This window comes from Ictidomys tridecemlineatus, chromosome 3 (assembly GCF_052094955.1).
Source record: "Ictidomys tridecemlineatus isolate mIctTri1 chromosome 3, mIctTri1.hap1, whole genome shotgun sequence".
NCBI classification, from domain to species: Eukaryota; Metazoa; Chordata; class Mammalia; order Rodentia; family Sciuridae; genus Ictidomys; species Ictidomys tridecemlineatus.
In genome coordinates this window covers 142,031,446-142,055,075 of record NC_135479.1, presented here as the reverse complement: position 1 = coordinate 142,055,075, position 23,630 = coordinate 142,031,446, and the positions used below count along the sequence as shown (strand labels likewise).

The 23,630-nt window shown below is 34.2% G+C and overlaps 1 protein-coding gene across 24 annotated transcripts in view; it reads left to right on the top strand.

Moving 5' to 3' along the window:
• Dlg1 (discs large MAGUK scaffold protein 1) overlaps window positions 1–23,630 on the top strand; it is a 256,035-nt gene that overhangs the window by 152,336 nt on the left and 80,069 nt on the right. For all 24 annotated transcript variants that reach the window (XM_078044002.1, XM_021720635.3, XM_040270432.2 and 21 more), the window contains 3 exons: window positions 1,319–1,488; window positions 2,951–3,087; window positions 9,161–9,305. In XM_078044002.1, the coding sequence (XP_077900128.1) occupies window positions 1,319–1,488; window positions 2,951–3,087; window positions 9,161–9,305 (452 nt within the window). The remainder of the gene's footprint in view (window positions 1–1,318; window positions 1,489–2,950; window positions 3,088–9,160; window positions 9,306–23,630) is intronic.

Genomic DNA, 23,630 nt, shown 5'->3' with positions numbered 1-23,630 from the left:
ATGTAGATAAGTTTATTTAAGATGGAAAGGATTATATATGTCTGGTTTTATATCCCGTACCACAAAGAGTAAAGTTTATACAATCTTTAAGTAAATTAATATATTTCCTTAGATAAAAATAACAGTGGTCTCATTTAAGTAGTGTTCTATTTTGGAAGGTGTCTTTTACAAACTTTGTATTTCCTTAAGTCATAAATTATAGCACTGTTCTATTTGTGTGTTGTTTTATATGTGTATATGGTAACAGGCTAAAGTTTTAGTGTTAAGGGATTTATATGGTTTCTTAAAAGCAATATCTTATTTTAAGGCTATTGCTATCTTATGCAGCTGTTCAGTTTATAAACTTGACTTCTTACTGGATGTGATAGGTTGTATAATGAAATTAGACATAAAAATTAAGAATGTGTGACCATTCATGGAAATGTAGAGTTACTTCCTGGCTCTGTTACTGGCCTTTTATTTGTGCTGCTTGTGTGAATAAGTTATGTTTTCTTTGTTTCACTTACAAATATACCTAAGGTACCATTGCTTTGGGTAGTAGAATTTTTTTCCTCTCAAGAAAGTTAATTAGATACAGAAGCTTATCACAACCTGTATTTAATATTTTAATTGTGTTTTATTCCTCTCCCTGCTAATTTGAGATGGATTTCCCCCGCCCTCCCACCAAAAAAAATATCATGGAGTCAAAACTGAGACCAGAGCTGGGGGAACAGGTTAGGATTAGGAACAAATCAAACTTTTAAGAATATGTATTTTTAAATTAAGTTATTCACATAGGAAACCTTTGAAATAAGTGACTTAATTTTCAAGAAATAAATTCATTCTTTTAATTCACTTTTTTCATTTGATAAGTCAGTGGATTAATCTACTTTGACACTATCTCTTTGAGCCTCATTTTTAAAAATCTTAAACAGCTGTGTCGTTTATTTTTTGGGTTCTCATCCATCAGTTTCTTCATCTGTATAATGAAGATAAAAATCTATTCCTACATTACAGACTATTGTAAGGATTAAAACACTAAGAAAGTACCTAGCATATGGTTAGTGCCAAATGTTTGCTGGTTTTATAAAGGATCTTAATGCCTACACATAAACCTATAAATGTTTAATGTTTTGTGTAATAATTTATTATGTGTACTATTTTTTGTTCCCTTTGCTTACCTTTGAGTAGTGATTATATTTATACATTAGAATTTAGCATGTAGCACCTTCACATTTATGTTTATTGGAGTCAATAATTCTCTTTACCTTAAAAACAAAGATTACAAAAATTTGATAAAGTAGATAATTGGTATTTAAGTTTTTGAATATTTTCTCAGGGTTAATGACTGTATATTGCGAGTAAATGAAGCAGATGTTCGTGATGTAACACATAGCAAAGCAGTTGAAGCATTGAAAGAAGCAGGGTCTATTGTACGCTTGTATGTAAAAAGACGGAAACCAGTATCAGAAAAAATAATGGAAATAAAGCTCATTAAAGGTCCTAAAGGTATGTAGTACATCATACTAAAACAAATTATTAAGTAAGCTCTCTGAGTTAAATGTAATTATGATCTTATTTTTGATATATATCTCCAAATTAGCAAAACTTAACAATCTTCTATAGTACGTAAGTGGATGGATTTAGAGAATCTCTCATTTATATGGATTTTTTATCTTAAGTAGAATGTTAGATATCTGCTAGATTATAAGATTTGTTAGATATCCTACTAAGATAAGATTTGAAAAGCTTTTTATGTTAATTTATGTATACTATTACACATTTTACTGCTGTGAACACATAGTAAATGTATAATTTAGCTTCCATGTGGTGTTTATAGGCAAGATTTCCAGTTGGGTGTAGTGACACACATCTGTAATTCCAGCAATTCAGGAAGCTGAGGTAGGAGAATTCTAAGTTCAAAGCCAGCCTCAGTAAGATCCTGTCTCAAAGTAAAGAATTAAAGGTGCTGGGGATGTGGTTAAGTTTGCCCCCAAGTTCAATCCCTGGTACCCCCCCCCCAAAAAAGACACAAACACAAAGATTTCTATAAACTATCTTTAATGAATAGTTTTTAAGAGCAGGAATCAAAATCTCTATAAGTAGATTAGTCCCTACGTAAGTATTTGGACATTAAGATAAATTAAATATTCTTGTCCTTAAATAATTTGAAGATAGATATAGTGTTTACTTTCATGTGTGATAATTAATCTGAAAAGTATTTTAAATGCAGATACATAGCTTAAGTCAAAAAGAAAAAAGTATAGTGTTTATCATAAGCAGTTACATGTACAATGAGGACTGTTAAAGTATGATTTATAAATGTTTAAAAAACTGATACGATTAAAAATAAATGGAGGGCTGGGGTTGTGGCCCAGTGGTAGAGTGCTTGCCTAGCACATGTGAGGCCCTGGTTCAATCCTCAACACCACATAAAAATGAAGTAAAGATACTGTGTTCACGTACAACTGAAATAAATAAATAAATAAATAAATAAATAAATAAATAAATAAATAAATAAATAAATAAATAAATGGGAATATTGGTTCCAGCATGTGGCTTCATGGAAGAAGTAGAATTCCAACAAATGGAAAAGGAACAGAGGGCTGAGAATTTGTATTTCTTCTAAATTATTTTAATCTTGTGAACATAGTAAAAGTATTAGCAAACATAATTAAGAAGAAAAAACAGTAAAACATAATTTTTAATACCTCTTTGGACTGACAATCCATTTACAAAAAGACTTAAAGAAGGAACCAGGGGGGAAAAGCAGTCTGTTTGTAATTGTCCCCTGGTTATAGAATAAATACTTAGGATTTTTTTAAGTAGATAGATAAATAGATTATTTTCTATTTTTTAAAAAAAAGTCATTAGTATGATGGAATTATCACCCTCTAATTTTCAGCCATTTGTTTTTAGGTTTAATTTTGCCTTTATTGATGAGAATCTTAAACTAGTGTTTTCCAATCAGGTCTTGGGTTCAGCATTGCTGGAGGTGTTGGAAATCAGCATATTCCTGGAGATAATAGCATCTATGTAACCAAAATAATTGAAGGGGGTGCAGCACATAAGGATGGTAAACTTCAGATTGGAGATAAACTTCTAGCAGTAAGTATAAGAAATCTATTGTTTTAAAAATCATTTGTATTTATATTTTTTTTCCTGACAGATTCTAGAATTCCTATATAAGTGAATTTTAACAGTGTTTTATCAAAACCTGAAAAGTGATTCTTAGTGATTGTTGGTATTTATTTGCCATTTCCATTTCTTCTACCAGCCCCTTACTTTATCTCTTTTATTTCTTTCTCCCTCTCCTTTCCCCCACCCTCCCTCTTCCCCTCTATGAGGGGTGGCCCCCCATTGTTAAAGGATTAAGGGATTAAAAATGTACAGAATTGTTTAATCACAATCCTTAAATTTATAATGCAGTGTCATCTTGATGTATGACCTTCTTTTGTTTTACTTTAAATAATTTATTTATAATATAATGAAAACTAGTGAAGTTATTACTAAGCCCAAGAACTAAAACATCAACAATTTTGTGTTTCTTACTCTATTTTACCACTTTGCAGATTTTATGCCAAATTTCTTTTGCAGAAAAGCAGGGTGTGGCCATTACATGAAGTTTTAGAGGGAAAAGTCTGCTGGTATTTCTTAACAATTTGTAATGTGTACAGCTGCTGAATAAGGCAGGTCAAACTTGAAAGACAATAAAGACCTTCTCTTTATACAAGATAGCATTTATTTTATTAATAATATAAAAACAAAAATGAAAGACAAAAGTGAAAAGAAATACATCACAAGATTGGGAGAAACACCAACACTTAAAATCATTAACTAAGAAAGCATTATCCTAACAACCTGAGTGATCTAGTGATCCCCTCAAAGTCACTTCATATACCACCCTCCAAGTACTGTAAGGTGGAAAAGAGGGAGTGATAGCCTTGAGATTTGTGAGTGGTAACTGAGACAACCTATGGAGAAGTCTGCATTCTTTGGATATGCTGTCAAGAATGTGCAAAGGAGTTGAAGTTGTAGCTCAGCAGTAGAGCGCTCGCCTAGCACATGCAAGGCCCTGGGTTCAATCCAAATAAAATAAAGGTATTGTGTCCAACTACAACTACAACAAAATATTAAAAAAAAAAAAAAGAATGTGCAAAGGTCATGGCAGGCACATGGGCAGGGAAGATCGTTAATGTTTTCTTTAGCCTTTTACAATCATTAATTATAAAACTATCTTTGGTATAAGATGTAAAGATACATGGAATACTGATAAATACACATTAATGCAGTGGGAATGATTATGTGGTAAATTATAGTATTCTTAACAAATGGTTTGAACATATATGTCTAAATATTTTGTTTAGTAGAATCTAGAAATTTTTTTAAAAAGCTGTTGTATATAGTCTAATACTTTTTCACTCATATTGTCTTACTGAGATTTGATCATGTTGCTACCTTGAGTTGAAATTTATTTATTTCACTTTTATATAATATTTAACTTTGTGACTATCTCACAGTTTATCCAGTCTTCATCAGTAACTTCTTTGGTCCATGTTTCTTAGAAATATGGGATCTGATCTCAGAGTAGTTGATTTCAAAGAAGCTAACTAGAGTCACTGAAAATGAAAAGTAGAGAAGGAAAGAAAGCAAATACAAGGTGGAATGTTTGTAAGCTGGCTATAATTTCTTAAGAAAATACAATATGTCTTTGTCAGGTAGAAAAATCTTCTAGGCAGACAACGTGGAACCACTAAATCTTATCTAGCCAACCAGGGAAAAGCAAGAAGAATTTACATTCTGGCCCCTGTTTGTCTCTCCTGGCTTTCATCTTTAGACTTCAGTTTTACATATTATAATCTACCCTGTAGTAGATTTCTGAATTCTGTTACCCATCTCCTCTGGGCACTGGTAGGGAAGTCAACTCCCACTTTCTGTGTTATACCATTTCACCTGAGCTCAACAATGGAGGGAAGAGCTAGAACTGCAGTAGTATAGGTAGATCAGACTTGGGCCTGTGACCTGTTTGTGCTCCCATTATGTGGGACACATCAGCCATGCCCAGACCCAGCTAGAAGAGGCTGAGACCTGGTAACAGTAGGAGACTAAGTGAAAGTAGCAGTATCCAGGGCATTTCATTGAAAAAGCACCCAAGGTCGAGAGGTCATGTGGGCTCAAGTGAATTGGCAAAGGCTCATAAAGTGGCGTAGTATAGTGGTAAGTTGAGCTATTTCCACTTTTTTGCTATTGTGAGTAATTCTGCTTGAAAGTGCTGCGGTGTATTCTGGTGAGCATTTGCTGCAAGAGTTTCATTGGCTGTTTATTTGAATTATATCATTTGATGTTTTATTACCAGAAGTATTGGGGGGTGGTTCTGGGGATTTAGACCCAGGGGGGGTACTTTATCAATGAACTATATTCCCAGCTCTTTTTATTTTTTACTTTGAGACAGTAACTCTCACTGAGTTGCTTAGGGCCTCATCAAGTTGCTGAGGCTGCCCTTGAACTTGTGATCCTCCTGTCACAGCCTCCTAAATTGCTGCGATTACAGGTGTATGCCACCATGCCCAGCCCTAATAATAGTAGTTTTAAAACAACAACTCAAAAAAAAAAAAAACTTATTGTTTTCCATACTGCTATAAAGTTTTACATTCCACCAGCAAAAAGATTCTTTTGTTCTGCATCCTGTCCAATACTGCAAAGAGATTTTTGTTGGGATTTTTTTTTTTAAGTTAATGATAGGGAAAAGGAAATAATAGAATTCTAACTTAATCCTCTTACAGCTATGATTGCCTTTCTTTCCCCTATATGAAACACCTTTTTACCATCACTACCTACGCATGCACGTGTACACACACACACACTCCAGTTTTTAAATAGCTTTCTATCTCCACTAGGTTTCTCACTTTTATTTTTTAACATGGCTGTCAAATTTTCCTTTATGATTTCTCCAGAACCAATATTCTTTGTATGGAGCCAGCAATCTGTGCTGATTTACCCTCATGGCAGTATTCTCATTCTCTGTGGAATCCATTTTTAATGAAGCTTTTGTTCTTGTAATTACTCTGAAATTATGCACTTCTCAGTCCTCATCTTAATTGACTTACCTGGCATTTGCCACACCGTCCTTCTTCTCCAAATACTTTTTTCACTTTGCTTAGCAGTCACTCTCTAACTTGATAATTTCTCTTACCTTACTAGCCACACCTTACTCTCCTTTTTTGGTGCTTCCTCATATCCCTTACCTCCAAACATTGAAGTAATTCAGTACTCAGGCCTTGTATATTTTCTCTTGTTTATCAGTGCTCACTCCTAAGGCTCTGTTTTCTAAACTGTAAGTCAAAACTGGCAAATGGGCAATAAATGCTCAAATCCAAAATTTCAAGGTTATCTTTTTTCACACTGCACATTGAATCCCTTAGCAAGTCATGTCAGCTCTTAATTAGTTATCCAGTGCTGCTAAGAAAATTCAAAATGTAATAACTAAAATAACAAAAATAATGTATTTGCTTACAGTTCTGAAAATTGGGTAGGGCTTGGTAGGTCCAGCTTGTCCTTAATTCCCACTTGGTATTATCTGGGGTCGCTCACCTGAGCCAATCTACTTCCATATAGGCTCAAACATATTGTGGGCAAGTTAGTGTTTCTTCCTGTTGGGAGATCAGTTGGGGCTATTAGCGTTTAATTCCCTAGTGACTTCTTAAGTTTAGCTTGAGTTTCTTACAGGATGGTGGCCGGGTTCTTAAAAATGAGCTTTTCAAGAAAACAAGCTCTAGAGAATGGCGTTTATCAATCCTCTCTTTGCATCATGGTTATAGTATCTCTCTGGCTAAATCTAGTTATGTGGCCCAGCAAGATTCAGTATAGGAAGAGATTTTTGTAAGAATACTAATATCAGGAAGTAGCTCCTCGCAGACTACTAACAATATACTACATTTATATATTTAAAAATTCAGGCAGTCCTCACTTTGCATAGCAGTATAGACCATTAGAATTATCATGCTGGTGAAACCTTGCAAACAGTTTTAATAATCACTGAATAAAATTGACAGTTCTTCTATGACATTTGAATTTTGAGGTCAAAGCATTAAAAATTCTATAGTCAATTATGAAGGTATAAATTAGAGAAAAGAAAAATACATTAAAACTAATATTTTAGTACACTATAAAACATAAATGTTGATATAACATTTAGTAAATCTTGTAAAATGTTGCAAAAGCATCAAAGACCAATGTAATCCTAAAGCAAGCAGAAGGAAGAAAATTTATTATAATAAATATTAGAACAGAAGTAAATGAAACAAGATATAGAAAAAACATAGACAAGATCAACGATACCAAAAGTTGGTTCTTTGAAAATATCAACAAATTGCCAAGCTTTTAGCTAGATTGTCCAAGAAAATAAAGAAGACTCTTAATTTCTAAAAGCAAGGATGAAAACAGGGGCATAAGAGAATGTACTATAAACAACTGGATAGCAATATCTTAGATAATTTAAATGAAATGGACAAATTACTGGAAAGAAAAACTACCACTTTTGTCCAGTGTTATACTAGAAATTCCAGTCAGGATAGCAGAAACAGGAAAGATAAAATATTTAGAATAGAAAGGAAGGCACTGAGGATGTAGCTTAGTGGTAGAGCACTTGCCTAGCATGCGTAAGTCATGGGTTTGATCCCTAGCCCTTGAGGGCGGGAGAATAGAAAGAAGATATAAAACTGTATTATTTGCAGATAACATAGGAAGTCCTAAAAAGATTAATAGAATTAATAAACAAGTTTATAGTGTCAGTACCTAAAAATCAGTTACATATCTATATAGAAGATAGCTGAATTGTCAGTAAATAATTGAAAATACAACTCAATTTGACTATTAACAATGGAAGTACAAATTAAATATAACTGATGTACAGAGCACACACATCATTTTATATTCAGTGTTGACAGAGGTATAAGTGAATGGACATTCCCACGTTCTGTAATAGTAAATGTAAATTTACTAAAGCCATTTAGGAGAAAAAATTTAAATATCAATCTGAGAATGATTTAATAAATTATGGTATAAACACACAATGGAGTACTGTGCAACAGTTTTGCTTTTTAAGGTAGTAATTCTGTGTCCCAATGTTGAGCAGTCTCTACTGTACTTATTATTAAAAATCCGGGGCTGTGGTTGTGGCTCAGCAATAGAGCCTTGCCTTACATGTGCAAGGCCCTGAGTTCGATCCTCAGAACCTTATAAAAATAAATAACTAAAATATTAAAAATCCATTTGCAGCGGGGCGGGGGTTGTAGCTCAGTGGTACAAATCTTGCCTCACACACATGAGGCACTGGGTTCCATCTTCAGTACCACATAAAAATAAATAAATAAAATAAAGGTATTATGTCCATCTACAACTAAGAAAATATTTTTAAAAATCCATTTACAGAGCATAAGTTGTAATATGGTCTCATTTGTTCAAAAAAGGAAAAAACTAAAATGTACCCCATACACATTATATTCATGAATGCCTAAGAGGAGGTTGAGGCTGGTGGAATAAAAAGACTAGTGGCTGAAATCAAGATTGGCTATTTCATTATATTTTGTGTATTTTCAAAATAACAGTGACCAAAATTTCTGACAGGAACAGCTTAGAGGAGGAAAAGTTTATTTTGGCTCACAGTTTCAGAGGTGTTCACTCCATGGTTGACCAACTCCATTATCCTGGGCCTGAGATGAGACAGAAAACCATGGCAGAGCTACTCTGCTTGTGGTGGCCAGAAAGAGAAAGTGAGAGAGAGAGAGAGTAAGGGGCCACAGGAGTTTCCAAGGCATGCCCCCAGTGACCTACCTCCTCAAGCCACCCCCCACCTGCCTACAGTTACTACCCCGTTAGTGCATTCACACTAGGATGGACCAGTTAGTTTACAACTCTCATAATCTAATCATTTTACCTCTTAATATTCCTGCATTAGCACAAGTGCTTTTAAAGGACACCTCATATTCAAACTATAATAGTTATATAAAAAAACAACTTTGGGATGATATGGACAGTAAAGATGGGTATTTTCTTTCTATATAGCATACTTTGTTTTCCTTAAATCACTCCCAGTTTCCACTATATTTTCATGTAATTTTTTTTAACTAAAGCAATAGAAAATGCTTTTAAAAAATAAGTATCTCCTGGGATTTTCTTTTAGGTGAATAGCGTATGCTTAGAAGAAGTTACTCATGAAGAAGCAGTAACTGCCTTAAAGAACACATCTGATTTTGTTTTTTTGAAAGTGGCAAAACCAACAAGTATGTATATAAACGATGGCTATGCACCACCTGATATCACCAACTGTAAGTCTGTTTGCTTAAGCTTGCTAAACTTTTTTTAATTGATTTTATTTTTTTAAATACACGACAGCAGAATGCATTATAATTCTTATTACACATGAGGAGCACAATTTTTCATATCTTTGTATATAAAGTATGTTCACACCAATTCATGTTTTCATACATGTACTTTGTGTTTTCTTGTGATTTTTTTGCATTATAATTCTTATTACACATATATACCATATTTATCTTATTTCTTCAGATGAAGTGTTCTCAGTGTAATAACATTGAAACATTGTAGGGCTGGGGATATGGCTCAAGCGGTAGCACGCTCTCGGCGAGCGGCGCAGGGTTCGATCCTCAGCATCACATACAAATAAAGATGTTGTGTCTGCCGAAAACTAAAAAATAAATATTAAAAAATTCTCTCTCTCTCTCTCTCTCTCTCTCTTAAAAAATTATAAAATTTTAAAAGAACTCTTAATCATTTTAATCTAATAATTTTTTTAAAAATCTATTTTAAGTGAGAAACTTAATAATAAGAAGATGTAGTCCTTTTCCCCCTTTACTGCTTAATATTTAAAGCATTGATTCTGAGGCTTCTATGTAAATAACAATCACCAAAGGGAATTTGCAAATGATGCTGATTATTGTCCTGTTCTAATAGTTTTGGGCACGAGCACAGAAAGTTTATTAACAAGACTAACTCTGATGCTTCTTCCTGGAAAGATAGACTACAACTTCTATTCAATGTTTTATGGAAATTCTAGCCAAGGCAATTAAAAATAGAAAATAAAAGATAGTCAAAATAGAAAAGAAGGGATTGGGGATGTAGCTCAGTGGTTCATGGACTGCACTTTGAGAATCACTGCTTTTCAGTAGTTCCAGAAGTTAAGGGATTTCCTGTTCTCTCAGTACATTAGAAAGAAAGTACTATGGCCGGGCATGATAGCTCTGTAATCCCAGAGGCTTGGGAGACTGAAGCAGGAGGATCATAAAATTCAAAGCCAGCCTTAGCAAAAGTGAGGTGCTAAGCAACTCATTGAGACCCTGTCTCTAAATAAAATACAAAATAGGGCTGGGGATGTGGCTCAGTGATTGAGTGCCCCTCAGTTCAATCCCCAGTATAGATTAAAAAAAAAAAAAAGTACTACATTTGTACTTTAAGCTTCTAGTGTATTGCCTATTGCATGCAGCCCAGTTGTGTTGCATACAGTCAAATTGTTATTAAAGTACTTATGTGCAAGTTTCTTCCCTGATTTTGAGTATTTTAAAATATATAAGCTGAGATGAGATTTAAATGTATTTTAATAGGATCGTGTTGACTGAAAAATGGAAGCATTATATGTTCTACACATTGAATTAATGTTAAAAGAACCCGTGAATAGTAAATATCTTAAATGTACTTTGTAATTTCCTTTTGTGTGTTCCCTTTTTTAGTTGTGATTTTTGTAAATGATAGTATTTTCACTTTTAAATGATTAAGATTTATTATCACCACTAATCATTGTAAAGTAAATACAAATTATATTATGAAATCTATTTACTGTCCCCCAATAAGTCATCTTTGTTATCTGCTCATTGATTTAATTACTCAAGTATAACAAATTATTTTCTTAATAGAATTATCCTTTCTAATGGACAGTGATCTTGTACTTCTTTTATGTCAAAGGCAAGTCAAAGCATGCTAGTCAATTTGAATGCAACCCATTTGAAATTCTCACATACCCTTTGTCCTACACATGCACTTCATATAAGGACTTTATATATATATTTTTGTTATTAAAGATGCAGTAATTCTAGTAAGAATCTGATTCAAGTATCAGTCTTATTCTGAATATTGTCTCTTCAAGACAGCCACATGCACATTTGGGATAGTTGTTTCACAAATTGAGAAAGGAGTGCCCTAATTATGACCAAACATACAAATAGTCATACTCCTTCTTTAATTAATATGTTAAACAGAAAAAAAGTCATTTTATATTGAATTATCCTTTTATGTAAAATAGCATAACATTTAAAAATGGTAGAACTAGTTCTAAAGTATGATTAATGATTGGTTATCTGTCATAAGGGCAAAAGCTTGATATTTATTTCTTTGTTGTTGTTTCTATTATTAAATGAATAGAACATTATGAAAAAGTTTGCAGTTCACCTTGCTAGTTTATCATATTTTACTTTCACTTCCTCAGCAACTACAATTACGAATTTTATTGCATTCTTCCAGTCTGGTTTTTTTTTGGAGGGGGGGGTTGTTTGTTTGCTTTTATTTTTCAGTTTTAGGCGGACACAATATCTTTATCTTTATATGGTGTTGAGGATTGAACCCAGCACCCCATGTCAGGCGAGCATGCTACCGCTTGAGCCACATCCCCAGTCTGTTTTTTTTTTTTTTAAATATTTATTTTTTTAGATTTTTTTTTAAGGTGGACACACAATATCTTTATTTTTTATTTTTATGTGGTACTGAGGATCAAACCCAGAGCCTAATGCATCTATCACTGAGCCACAACCCCAGCCCTGTTTGTTGTTTTTTAATATTTATTTTTTAGTTATATGTGGACACATCTTTTTTTCCTTTTCATTTTTCCATTGCAATTTTTTATTCTAATTTGTTATATATGTCAGAATTCATATTATTAATATAGAGCACAATTTTTCATATCTCTGGTTGTATATAAAGTATATTCACACTATTTGTACCTTCATATATGTACTTACAGTAATGATGTCCATCTCATTCCACCGTCTTTCTTACCCCCAAACCCCCTCCCCCTTCCCTTCCTCCCCTTAGCTCTATCTGGAGTTTATTTAGTCTTCCCATGCTCCCCTTCCAGAACCCCATTATGAATCAGCATCCTTGTATCAGAGACAACATTCTGCATTTGTTTTTTGGGGTTGATTAACTTGACTTAGCATTTATATTCTCTAACTCCATCCATTTACCTGCAAATGCCATGATTTTATTCTCTTCTAATGCTGAGTAGTATTCCATTGTGCATATATACCACATTTTTGTTATGCATTCATCTACTGAATGGCATCTAGGTTGGTTCCACAGTTTAGCTATATAAATTGTGCTGCTGTAAACATTGATTTGGCTGTGTCCCTGTTGTATGCTGTTTTTCAGTCCTTTGGGTATAGAATGAGGAGGGGGCTAGCTGGGTCAAATGGTGGTTCCATTCCCAGTTTTCCAAGGAATCTTCATACTGCCTTCCATATTGGCTGCACTATTTTGCAGTCCTACTAGCAATATATGAGTGTGCCTTTTTCCCCACATCCTCGCCAATACTTACTTACTGTTGTTTGTATTCTTAATAACTGCCATTCTGACTGGAATAAGCTGAAATCTTAAGAGTAGTTTTGATTTGCATTTCTCTAATTGCTAGAGATGTTGAACATTTTTTCATATATTTGTTATTTGATTGTATGTCCTCTTCTGAGAAGTGTCTGTATAATTCTTTGGCCCATGTATTGATTGGGTTATTTGGGTTTTTTTTTGTTGTTGTTGTTGGTTGTTTGTTTTTTGGGTGTTTTTTTTTGGGGGGGGAGGGGGGTATTAGAGTTCTTTATATATCCTAGAGATTATCTGATGTGCATGTGGTAAAAATTTGTGCCCAAAATACAGGATTTCTGTTCACCTCACTGGTTGTTTTCTTTTGCTGAGAAGAATCTTTTTAGTTTGAATCCGTCCCATTTATTGATTCTTGATTTTAATTCTTGTGCTATAGAAGTCTTATTGAGGAAGTTGGGGCCTAATCCAACATGATAGAGATTAGGTACGAGGTTTCTGGTTTAATTCCTAGGTCCTTGATCCACTTTGAGTTGAGTTTTGTGCATGTTGAGAGATAGGGTTTTAATTTCATTTTGTTGCATATGGATTTCCAGTTTTCTCAGCACTATTTGTTGAAGAGGATATCTTTTCTCCAATGTATGTTTTTGGTGCATTTGTCTAATATAAGATAACTGTAGTTATGTGGGTTGGTCTCTGTGTCCTCTATTCTGCACCAACTTTTTGTTTTGTCAATTTTTTCAATTGTTTCTTCTGTTTCAATTTCATATTTTGGTGCCAATATCATGCTGTTTTTGTTACTATTGCTCTGTAGGATAGTTTAAGTTCTGGTATAGTGATGCCACCTGCTTCATTCTTCTTGCAAAGGATTCCTTTAGGTATTCTGGGTCTCTTATTTTTCCAGAAGAATTTCATGACTTCTTTTTTTAAAATATTTATTTTTTAGTTTTTTAGGTTGGCTCAATATCTTTATTTTATATTTATGTGGTGCTGAGGATTGAACCCAGTGCCTCATGCATGCTAAGTGAGCACTCTACCAGTGAGCCACAATCTCAGCCCATGACTTCATTTTCTGTTTCTATGAGGAATGTCATTGGGATTTTGATTGGAATTGCATTAAATTTGTATAATGCTTTTGGTAGTATGGTCATTTTGACAATATTAATTCTGCCTATCCAAAAACAAGGTAGATCTTTGCATCTTCTAAGGTCTTCTTTAATTTCTTTCTTTATCATTCTGTAGTTTTCATTGTAGAGGTATTTCATTAAGTTGATTCCCAAGTATTTTACTTTATTTTATTTTATTTTTAAGGCTATTGTAAATGGGATAGTTTTTCTCATTTCCCTTTCAGAGGATTTGTCACTGATTTATAGAAATGCCTTCAATTTATGGATGTTGATTTTGTATTCTACTACTTTGCTGGATTCATTTATTAGTTTTAGAAGTTTTCTGGTGAAATTTTTGGGGTTTTCTAGGTACAGAATCATATCATTGGCATATAGTGCTATTTGAGTTTTTCCTTTTCCTATGTATATCCCTTTAATTTCTTTCATCTGTCTAATTGCTCTGGCCAGTGTTTCAAGAACTATGTTAAATAGAAGTGGTGAAAGAGGGCATTCCTGTCTTGTTCCAATTTTTAGAAGGAATGCTTCCAGTTGTTCTCCATTTTAGAATGATGTTGTCCTGGGGTTTAGCATAGATAGCTTTTATGATGTTGAGAGATGTTCCTGTTACCCCTATTTTTCCTAGTGTTTTGAACATGGAGAGGTACTATATTTTGTCAAATGCTTTTTCTGCATCTATTGAGAAGATCATGTGGTTCTTTAAGTCTATTGATGTGATGAATTATATTTTTTGATTTCCGTATGTTGAACCAACCTTGCATCCCTGGGATGAACCCCACCTGATCAAGGCCCATTATTTTTTTGATATGTTTTTTATTCGATTTCTTAGAATTTTATTGAGAATTTTTGCTTCTATGTTCATTAGAGAAATTGGTCTGAAGTTTTCTTTCTTTCATGTGTGTTTGCCTGGTTTTAGAATCAAGGTGATACTGGCCTCATAGAATGAGTTTGGAAGTGCTCCCTCTTTTTCTATTTCATGACATAATTTAAGGAGTATTGGTATTAATTCTTCGTTAAAGGTGTTGTAGAACTCAGCCATGTATCCATCTGGTCCTGGGCTTTTCTTTGTTGGTAGGCTTTTGATGCCATCTTCTATTTCATCATTTGAAATTGATCTGTTTAAATTTTGTATATCTGATTCATTTTGAGCAAATCATATGACTCTAGAAATTTTTTGAAGCCTTTGATATTTTCTATTTTATTGGAGCACAAATTTTCAAAGTAATTTCTAATTATCTTCTATATTTATATAGTGTCTGTTGTGATATTTCCTTTTCCATCGTGTTTTAGTAATTTGAGTTTCCTTTCTCTCTTCTTCTCTTCGTTAGCATGGCTAAGGGTTTGTCAATTTAATTTATGTTTTCAAAGAACCAACTTTTTGTTTTGTCAATTTTTTCAAAATTTCCTGTCTTCTTCTAATTTTGGTGTTTGTTTGTTCTTCTTTTTAATAGGGCTTTAAGACGTAATGTTAGGGTCATTTATTTGGTGACTTTTTCTTCTTTTAAGGAATGAACTCCATGAAATAAATCTTCTTAGTGTCCCAGAGATTTTAGTATGTTGTATCAGTGTTCTCATTTACCTCTAAGAATTTTTTAATCTCCTTCTTGATGTCTATTGCAACCCGTTGTTCATTCAGTAGCATATTGTTTAGTCTCCAGGTGTTGGAGTAGCTTTTATTTTTTATTTTATCATTGTTTTCTATTTTCATTTCATTATGATCCAATAGAATGCAGGATAGTATCTCTACTTTTTCATATTTGCTAAGAGTTGCTTTGTGGTCCAATGTTTGGTCTGTTTTAGAGAAGGATCCATGTCCTGCTGAGAAGAATGTGTATTCGCTTGTTAAAGGATGAAATATTCTATACAAGTCAGTTAAGTATAAGTTATTGATTGTGTTATTGAGTACTATAATTTCTTTTTCAGCTTTTGTTTGGAAGATCTATCCAGTGGTAAAAGAGGTGTGTTAAAGTCATCTAGAATTGTTGTGTTGTGGTCTGTTTGACTCTTGATCTTGAGAAGTGTTTGTTTGATGAACGTAGATGCTCCATTGTTTGGGGCCTATATATTTATATTTGTTATGTCTTGTTGGTGTATGGTTCCCTTGAGCAGTATGTAGTGTCCTTTATCCTTTTTGATTAACTTTAGCTTGAAGTCTACTTTATTTGATATGAGGATGGAAACCCCTGCTTGCTTCCAGAGTCCATGTGAGTGATATGATTTTTCCCAGTCTTTCCCCTTCAGTCTGTGGCTGTCTTTTCCTATGAAATGAGTCTCTTGGATGCGGCATATTATTGGATCTTTTTTTTTTTTTGACCCAATCTGCAAGTCTATGTCTTTTGATTGGTAAGTTTATGCCATTAACATTCAGGATTATTATCGAGACATGATTTGTTTCCCAGACATTATTGTTTATTTTTGGTATTTAACTTGACTTGGTTTCTCCTTTGATTAGTTTTTCCTTTAGTGTAATACCTCCCTCTGCTGATTTTCATTTCCTCTTCTTGGAATATTTTGCAGAGGATGATCTGTAGTTCAGGCTTTCTAGTTGTAAATTCTTTGAATTTTTGTTTATCATGGAAGATTGTTATTTCATCATCAGATCTAAAGCTTAATTTTGCTGGATATAAGATTCTCGGTTGGCATCCATTTTCTTCAGAGCTTGGTATATGTTGTTCTATGATCTCCTGGCTTTGAGGGTCTGGGTTGAAAAATCTGCTGAGATATGAATTGGTCTCCCCCTATATGTGATCCGATTCCTTTCTCTTGCAGCCTTTAAGATTCTATCCTTAATCTATATCCTAGACATTTTCATTATAATGTGCCTTGGTGTAGATCTGTTGTGATTTTGTATATTTGGTGTCCTGTAAGCCTCTTGTATTTGATTTTACAATTCAATCTTCATGTTTGGGAATTTTTCCGATATTATCTCATTGAAGAGCTTGTGCATTCCTTTGGTTTGAAACTCTGTGTCTTCCTCCATCCCAATAACTCTCAGATTTGATCTTTGGATGCTATCCCATTTGATGTTCTCTTCATGGTTTCTTACTATCTTCACTGTGTGGTCAACTTTATTTTCCAGATTGTATACTTTGTCTTCATTATCTGATCTTCTGTCTTCCAAGTATTCTAGTCTGTTGGTGATACTTTCTGTTGAGTTTTTTTTTTTTTTACTTCATTTCAAAGATTTCTGATTGTTTTTTTAATCTTTTTGTTGGAGTGATCAATTTTTGCCTGTATTTTCTAATTTAGGTCATTCTTTAATTCACAGATCATTTTAATTATGAACATTCTGAACTCCTTCTCTGACATTTCATCAACTTTGCTGTCCATGGGATCTGTTTTTGTAGTATCCTGATTTGTTTGGGGCACTTTCCTCCCTTGTTTTTTCATGTTGTCTACGTGTCTTCCTTTTTTGCAGTGTGGATCTGAGATATTACATTTTCTACCCTATAATCTTATAGTATCTGTGCAGATTATCTGTACTTCACCTTGCTGCTGGGCTTCCAGACCCTGCAGGTGTCACACAGTGGATGCTACTGCAACTAAAGATGGTGGCAGCAATAGTAGAGGTAACTCAAGATAGCAGTGGAGGTGCCCCAAGATAGATGCAATGTCTTTCAGAGATGGGACTGAAATGGTAGGCTTTACACTGGCTTTGGGAGCCTGCTCCAAGATACAGCTGCTTCTAGGCCCTCTTTGTAGTTGAAAGGTAGAGCTACTATGTGGGGAAGACTTTGGTGATGTCTGCAGTGTCCCTAGATGGAAGTGGGTTAGGCCTGGGCTTCCATTGGGGGCAGGGAAGTAGATGACAGACCCAGACCTACCCTGGACCTGGGTCCTGGGGCAGGTTGGCGAAGGCGGATCTTGGACAGGCTAAGTCTTTTCTTTATATGCAATTCTTGAAGGTTTTGTTTGGGCCTTCTAAAGCATTTGTGTTTATAATTTTTTACAAAAATGATTTTTACCTGTTAACTTTCCTGAAGCCCTTGTTATCAGATCATCAACTTATTGTCTATTCCTTATGTTGTAATCACTTGGTGTCCTCCTCAAGGATTAGGCTTTAGTTACTGATATTTGAGTGCAAGACCATTGTTTTCTTGCTACTTTTATCACATTATCATTTCTAGTGATAGCCAAAGTCCACACTAATGATTCATTCAAAATGCTGGCTTTTTGATTTCTTGATCTCTTCCTAACTATCTTGCCCTCCATTTCAGCTTAGGTGCTTTCTTCCAACATGATACTTTAGACCTTATCTATAATTACCAATACCTTCATCATCTCAAAAATATCAGTTTAAATTATCCCACTCTCTATCTACACTCATCAATTTATTTACCCCTGCTCTAACTACCAGTGTAGTCTCATTTTGACCTTCCACCATTTGATATCACTGTTGCCTCCTTACATCTCAGTTTTCGTGTTTTACTTAGCACAGACTCCATGGTTTGTAATGATACTCATTTTCATACACATATCTTCCAGTCTTTTGACCCTTTCTTCTTAATTTGCAAAATCTCAACACTTCTCAACCAGACTCTTATCTTATCCATTCCTACTCCCTGAAAGCAGAATGTGACTGGAGAACAGCACAAATTTGTGCTGTCTTTTAATTATGCCCATTAATCTTAGGTGGAGCCTTGCTCTTGCCTAAGTCATTCTGTTTCTCAGTGATTCCTCAAACCTCTTTCACTTGCCATCCAACTCCTCAGTCATAGCTGATGGCCTTGAAGAGAAATTCCTTATTCTTCTCTTTTCAAATATATCTGTGTAAATACCTTTTTTACCCCAAATTCTGCTTTTCCTTGTTTTATAATGGAATAACTATTACTGTTACTGTGGAAAAAAAGGTCTTCAGTTTGTATATTGAATCTCTTCTTTTTCATGAATTTTGCTTTCCCAGTTCCCAAAATCTTTTTTGCCTTTTTTGGGGATTTAGCTATCTCATGTACTTACATAATCACATTCTCTCTCTTGGATTATTTACCGTGAGCACACAAACATGCTATAATGTTCTTTTTTTTAAATTTGTTTTAATTAGTTACACATGACAGTACAATGACCTTGATATATCATACATTTGAATCAGATGGGATATAATGTCTCATTTTTCTGAGTATACAGGTTGCAGAATCACATTGGTCATGCATTCACATATATACACACAGTAATAATAATGTCTGTTTCATTCTACTATCCTTCCTATCTCCCCAGTCCCTCCCCTCCCTTCCCACCACTTCTCTCTCCCTAATCTAGGGTAACGCTATTCTTTCCCCCGCCCCCACATCTTTATACATATATTTTGTATAACAATGAGGGTCTCCTTCCACCATCCATGCAATTCCCTTTCTCCCTCCCTTTCCCTCTCACCCCTTTTCCCTATGTAGAGGTAATCTTCTTCCCATGCTCTTCCTCTCTTCCCCATTTTGAGTCACCCCCCTTATATCAGAGAAGACATTTGGCATTTGTTTTGGGGGGATTGGCTAACTTCACTTAGCATAGTCTGCTCTAATGCCATCCATTTCCCTGCAAATGCCATGATCTTATTATTTTTTAATGCTGAGTAATATTCCACAGTATATATATGCCACATTTTTAAAATCCATTCATCCATTGAAGGGCATCTGGATTGGCTCCACAGTCTAGCTATTGTGAATTGTGCTGCTGTAAACATTGATGTGGCTGTGTCCCTGTAGTATGCTGTTTTTAAGTCTTTTTGGTATAGTCCGAGAAGAGGAATAGCTGGGTCAAATGGTGGTTCCATTCCCAGTTTTCCAAGGAATTTTCATACTGTTTTCCAAATTGGCTGCACCAATTCATAGTCCCACCAGCAGTGTATGAGTGTTCCTTTTTCTCCGCATCCTTGCCAGCATTTATTGTTGTTTGTCTTCATCATGGCTGCCATTCTTACTGGAGTAAGATGGTATCTTAGAGTAGTTTTAGTTTGCATTTCTCTGATTGCATTTGTTGATTGATTGTATATCCTCTTCTGAGAAGTGTCTGTTCAGGTCCTTGGCCCATTTGTTGATTGGGTTATTTGTTTGTTTTTGTTTTTGGTTTTTTTTTGTGTGTGTGTGTGTATGTGTGTGTGTTTAGTTTTTTGAGTTCTTTGATACCCTAGAGATTAGGGCTCTATCTGATGTGTGAGGGGTAAAAAGTTTTTCCCAGAATGTAGGCTCCCTATTTACATCACATATTATTTCTCTTGCTGAGAAAAAAACTTTTTAGTTTGAATTCATACCATTTGTTGATTCTTAGTTTTAATTCTTGTGCTATAGGTGTCTTATTAAGGAAATTGGGGCCTAGCCCAACGTGATGGAGATTAGGGCCTACTTTTTCTTCTATTAGACGAAGAGTCTCCAGTTTAATTCCTAGATCCTTGATCCATTTTGAGTTAATTTTTGTGCATGGTGAGAGATAGGGATTCAATTTCATTTTGTTGCATATGGATTTCCAGTTTTCCCAGCACCATTTGTTGAAGATACTATCCTTTCTCCAGTGCATGCTTTTAGCACTTTTGTGTAATATGAGGTTGTTGTAGTTTTGTGGGTTAGTCTCTGTGTCCTCTATCCTGTACCATTGGCCCACCAGCCTGTTTTGGTGCCAGTACCTTGCTGTTTTTGTTACTATTGCTCTGTAGTATATAGTTTAAGATCTGTTATAGTGATGCCACCTGTTTCACTCTTCCTGCTTAGAATTGCTTTAGCTATTCTAGGTCTCTTATTTTTCCAGATGAATTTCATAATTGCTTTTTCTATTTTTGTGAGGAATTCCTTTGGGTTTTGATTGGAATTGCATTGAATCTGTATAATGCTTTTGGTAATATGGTCATTTTAATAATATTAATTCTGCCTATTCATGAGCAAGGTAGATCTTTCCATCTTCTAAGGTCTTCTTTAATTTCTTTCTTTAGCATTCTGTAGTTTTCATTGTATAGGTCTTTCACATCTTTTGGTCTTTTGTTATGTTGATTCCAAAGTTGTTTTTTTTTTTTTTTTTTTTTTTTTTTGAGGATATTGTCAATGGGGCGATCGGGTAGTTTTCCTCATTTCCTTTTCAGAGGATTTGTCACTGATATACAGGAATGCCTTTGATTTGTGGGTGTTGATTTTATATCCTACCCACATCCTACTTTGCTGAATTCATTTACTAGTTCTAGAAGTTTCTTGGTAGAGTTTTTTGGGTCTTCTAGGTGTAGAATCATATCATCAGCAAATAGTGCAAGTTTAAGTTGTTCTTTTCCTATAGTTATTCCTTTAATTTCTTTCATCTGTCTGATTGCTCTGGCCAGTGTTTCAAGAACTATGATGAATAGAAGTGGTGAGAGAGGGCATCTCTGTCTTGTTCCAGATTTTAAAGGGAATGCCTTCGGTTTTTCTGTTTAGAATGAGGTTGGCCTGAGCCTTAGCATAGATAGCTTTTACAATGTTGAGATAAGTTCCTGTTATCCCTAGTTTTTCTAGTGTTTTGAACATTAAGGGGTGCTGTATTTTGTATTTTCTGCGTCTTTCGAGATGATCATGTGGTTCTTATCTTTAAGTCTATTTATGTGGTGAATTGCATTTATTGATTTCCATATATTGAACCAACCTTGTATCCCAGGGATGAATCCCACTTGATCTTTTTGATATGTTTTTGCATCTGATTTGCCAAGATTTTATTGAGGATTTTTGCATCTATATTCATTAAAGATATTGGTCTGAAGTTTTCTTTCTGCTATAATGTTCTTTATCTCATACGAGTACAGAGAGACAGTCAATATAACTCCAAATATTGCTCCTTTTTAAAATTTAATATCACAGTTTTCCTACTATGTAAAGAACATCTTCATATTAAAAAAAGAAAAGAAATATACCCAAATAGAAAACTAGGAGTACTGAAAGTTCTTTTATTTAAGAAATGGTACTTAGACTACTCATAATAAGAGAAATGCAAATTAAAACTACACCATTACTTGGTAGGGGATGTCGACTTTCCTTGTTTTTCCTAGGGGGGAATAACTTTTAAATTAAGGTAATAAGAATGGTTTTACTCTTACGTTAGCTTTTATTTTCACTTAATTACAATGTTGGTTCTATAAGATCTTTTATATTATTAATGCACAATAATTGGATATAATATATATTGCCTATTAGCTAACTTTTCCTCAACTCTGAGCAAAAATACCTGACAGGATCAACTTAGTGGAGGAAAGATTTATTTTGACTCATGGTTTCAGAGGTTCAGTTAGCCAGCTCCTAGGCAGAAGCATCTTGATAGAAGGATGTGGCAGAGGAAAGCTTTTCAGCTCATGGCAACCTAAAAGCAGAGGAGATGGGCAGGAAAAAATAAACCCTTCCAGGGCACACAATAGTGACCTTCTTCCTCCAACTAAATAGTCTGTTCAGCTCTCCGGAGCCCTCATGATTCATTCCATGATTCATTCCTTCCCTAAAACCCTGCTTCTCAGTCTTGCTGCATTGGAGACCATGTTTTCAACATATGAGCTTTTAGTGGACATTCCAGATCAAACCATAACAGATGGAGTACTATGTGATAATTCGGAACATATATACAATGTATAAAATAGTCAAATCGCATGTAAGATTTTTGTTAGAGAGAACTGACATCTTTATCATATTGGGATTTTCTATCCATGAACTTGTATTTCCATTTATCCATAGTTTGTAATGATACTCATTTTCTTACACGTATCTTCCTGTCTTTTGACCCTTCCTTCTTAATTGGTAAAATCTCAACACTTCTTCAACCAGACTCTTGTCTTATCCATTCCCAAATTATTATGTTAGGTGTAATTTGAATTATCTGTCAGTACTTTTTTCCTTTAATTTTTAAATGAAGAAAAACTTGACATTTGGAAAGGGACACATTTTTTCAGACTTCAGCTTAATGATATTTTTTGCATAATGCCTGTACCTTTGTAACCATCTTATTAAATATTTATAGCACCCCAGAAGGCTCAAGCCCCTTCTTTTTTTTTTTCTCTTCTTTTATTACTGGTTATTGAACCCAGGAACACTTTACTACTGAGCTACATTCCCAGCTTCATGTATTTATTTATTTGTTTGTTTGATTGTTTTTATTTTTTTGATAAAGGGATTGAACTCAGGGGCACTCGGCCATTGAGCCACATCTATTTTGTATTTTATTTAGAGACAAGGTCTCACCATTGCTGAGGCTTGGCTTTAAACTCTTGATCCTCCTGCCTCAACCTCCTGAGCTGTTGGAATTACAGGCATACGCCACCATGCCCAGCCTATTTATTTTTTGAGAAAGAGTCTCACTAAGTTGCTTAGGGCCTTGCTCAGTTGTCAAGCCCCTTAATCAGTATTCCCACTCCAGAGGTAACACTTGAATCTCAGACAATAATTCTGCCTCTTTTTAGTGAGATATATATATATATATATCTATGGATGCGTGCATTACATGCAGATATTTAGATCTACTTGTTCTTAAATGTTTTGTATAGCTTATACTCTTGTTTCTTACGGCTTTTACTCAAAGGTTATTTTCAATCAAGTGTTTTGGGTTTTATTGCTATAAATTATTCTGTTTTATGAATATACAAAAAATTTTCCATTTTACCATTGGGTCTGAATATAGCTGCAGTGGACATTTTTAAATATTATTGGACATATGCACACATTTCCTTTGGAGGGAGATTGCTGTGTTATATCACAGACATTTATTTTGTCTTCAATCAATACTGTTAAAACAGTTTCCCAAGTTTGGAAACAGTTTATATTGCAGTTTTCTACATCTTCACCAATATTTGGTATAGTCAGTCTTTTTAGTTATAGATATTATGAATATGTACTATGATACATATAATTTATTTATTATTTATTTATTTAATTCTGATTATTCCCAGTGACTAATGGTATTTAGCACTACTCCTTGTGCATATTGTTTTGACTGTCATCTGTAGTG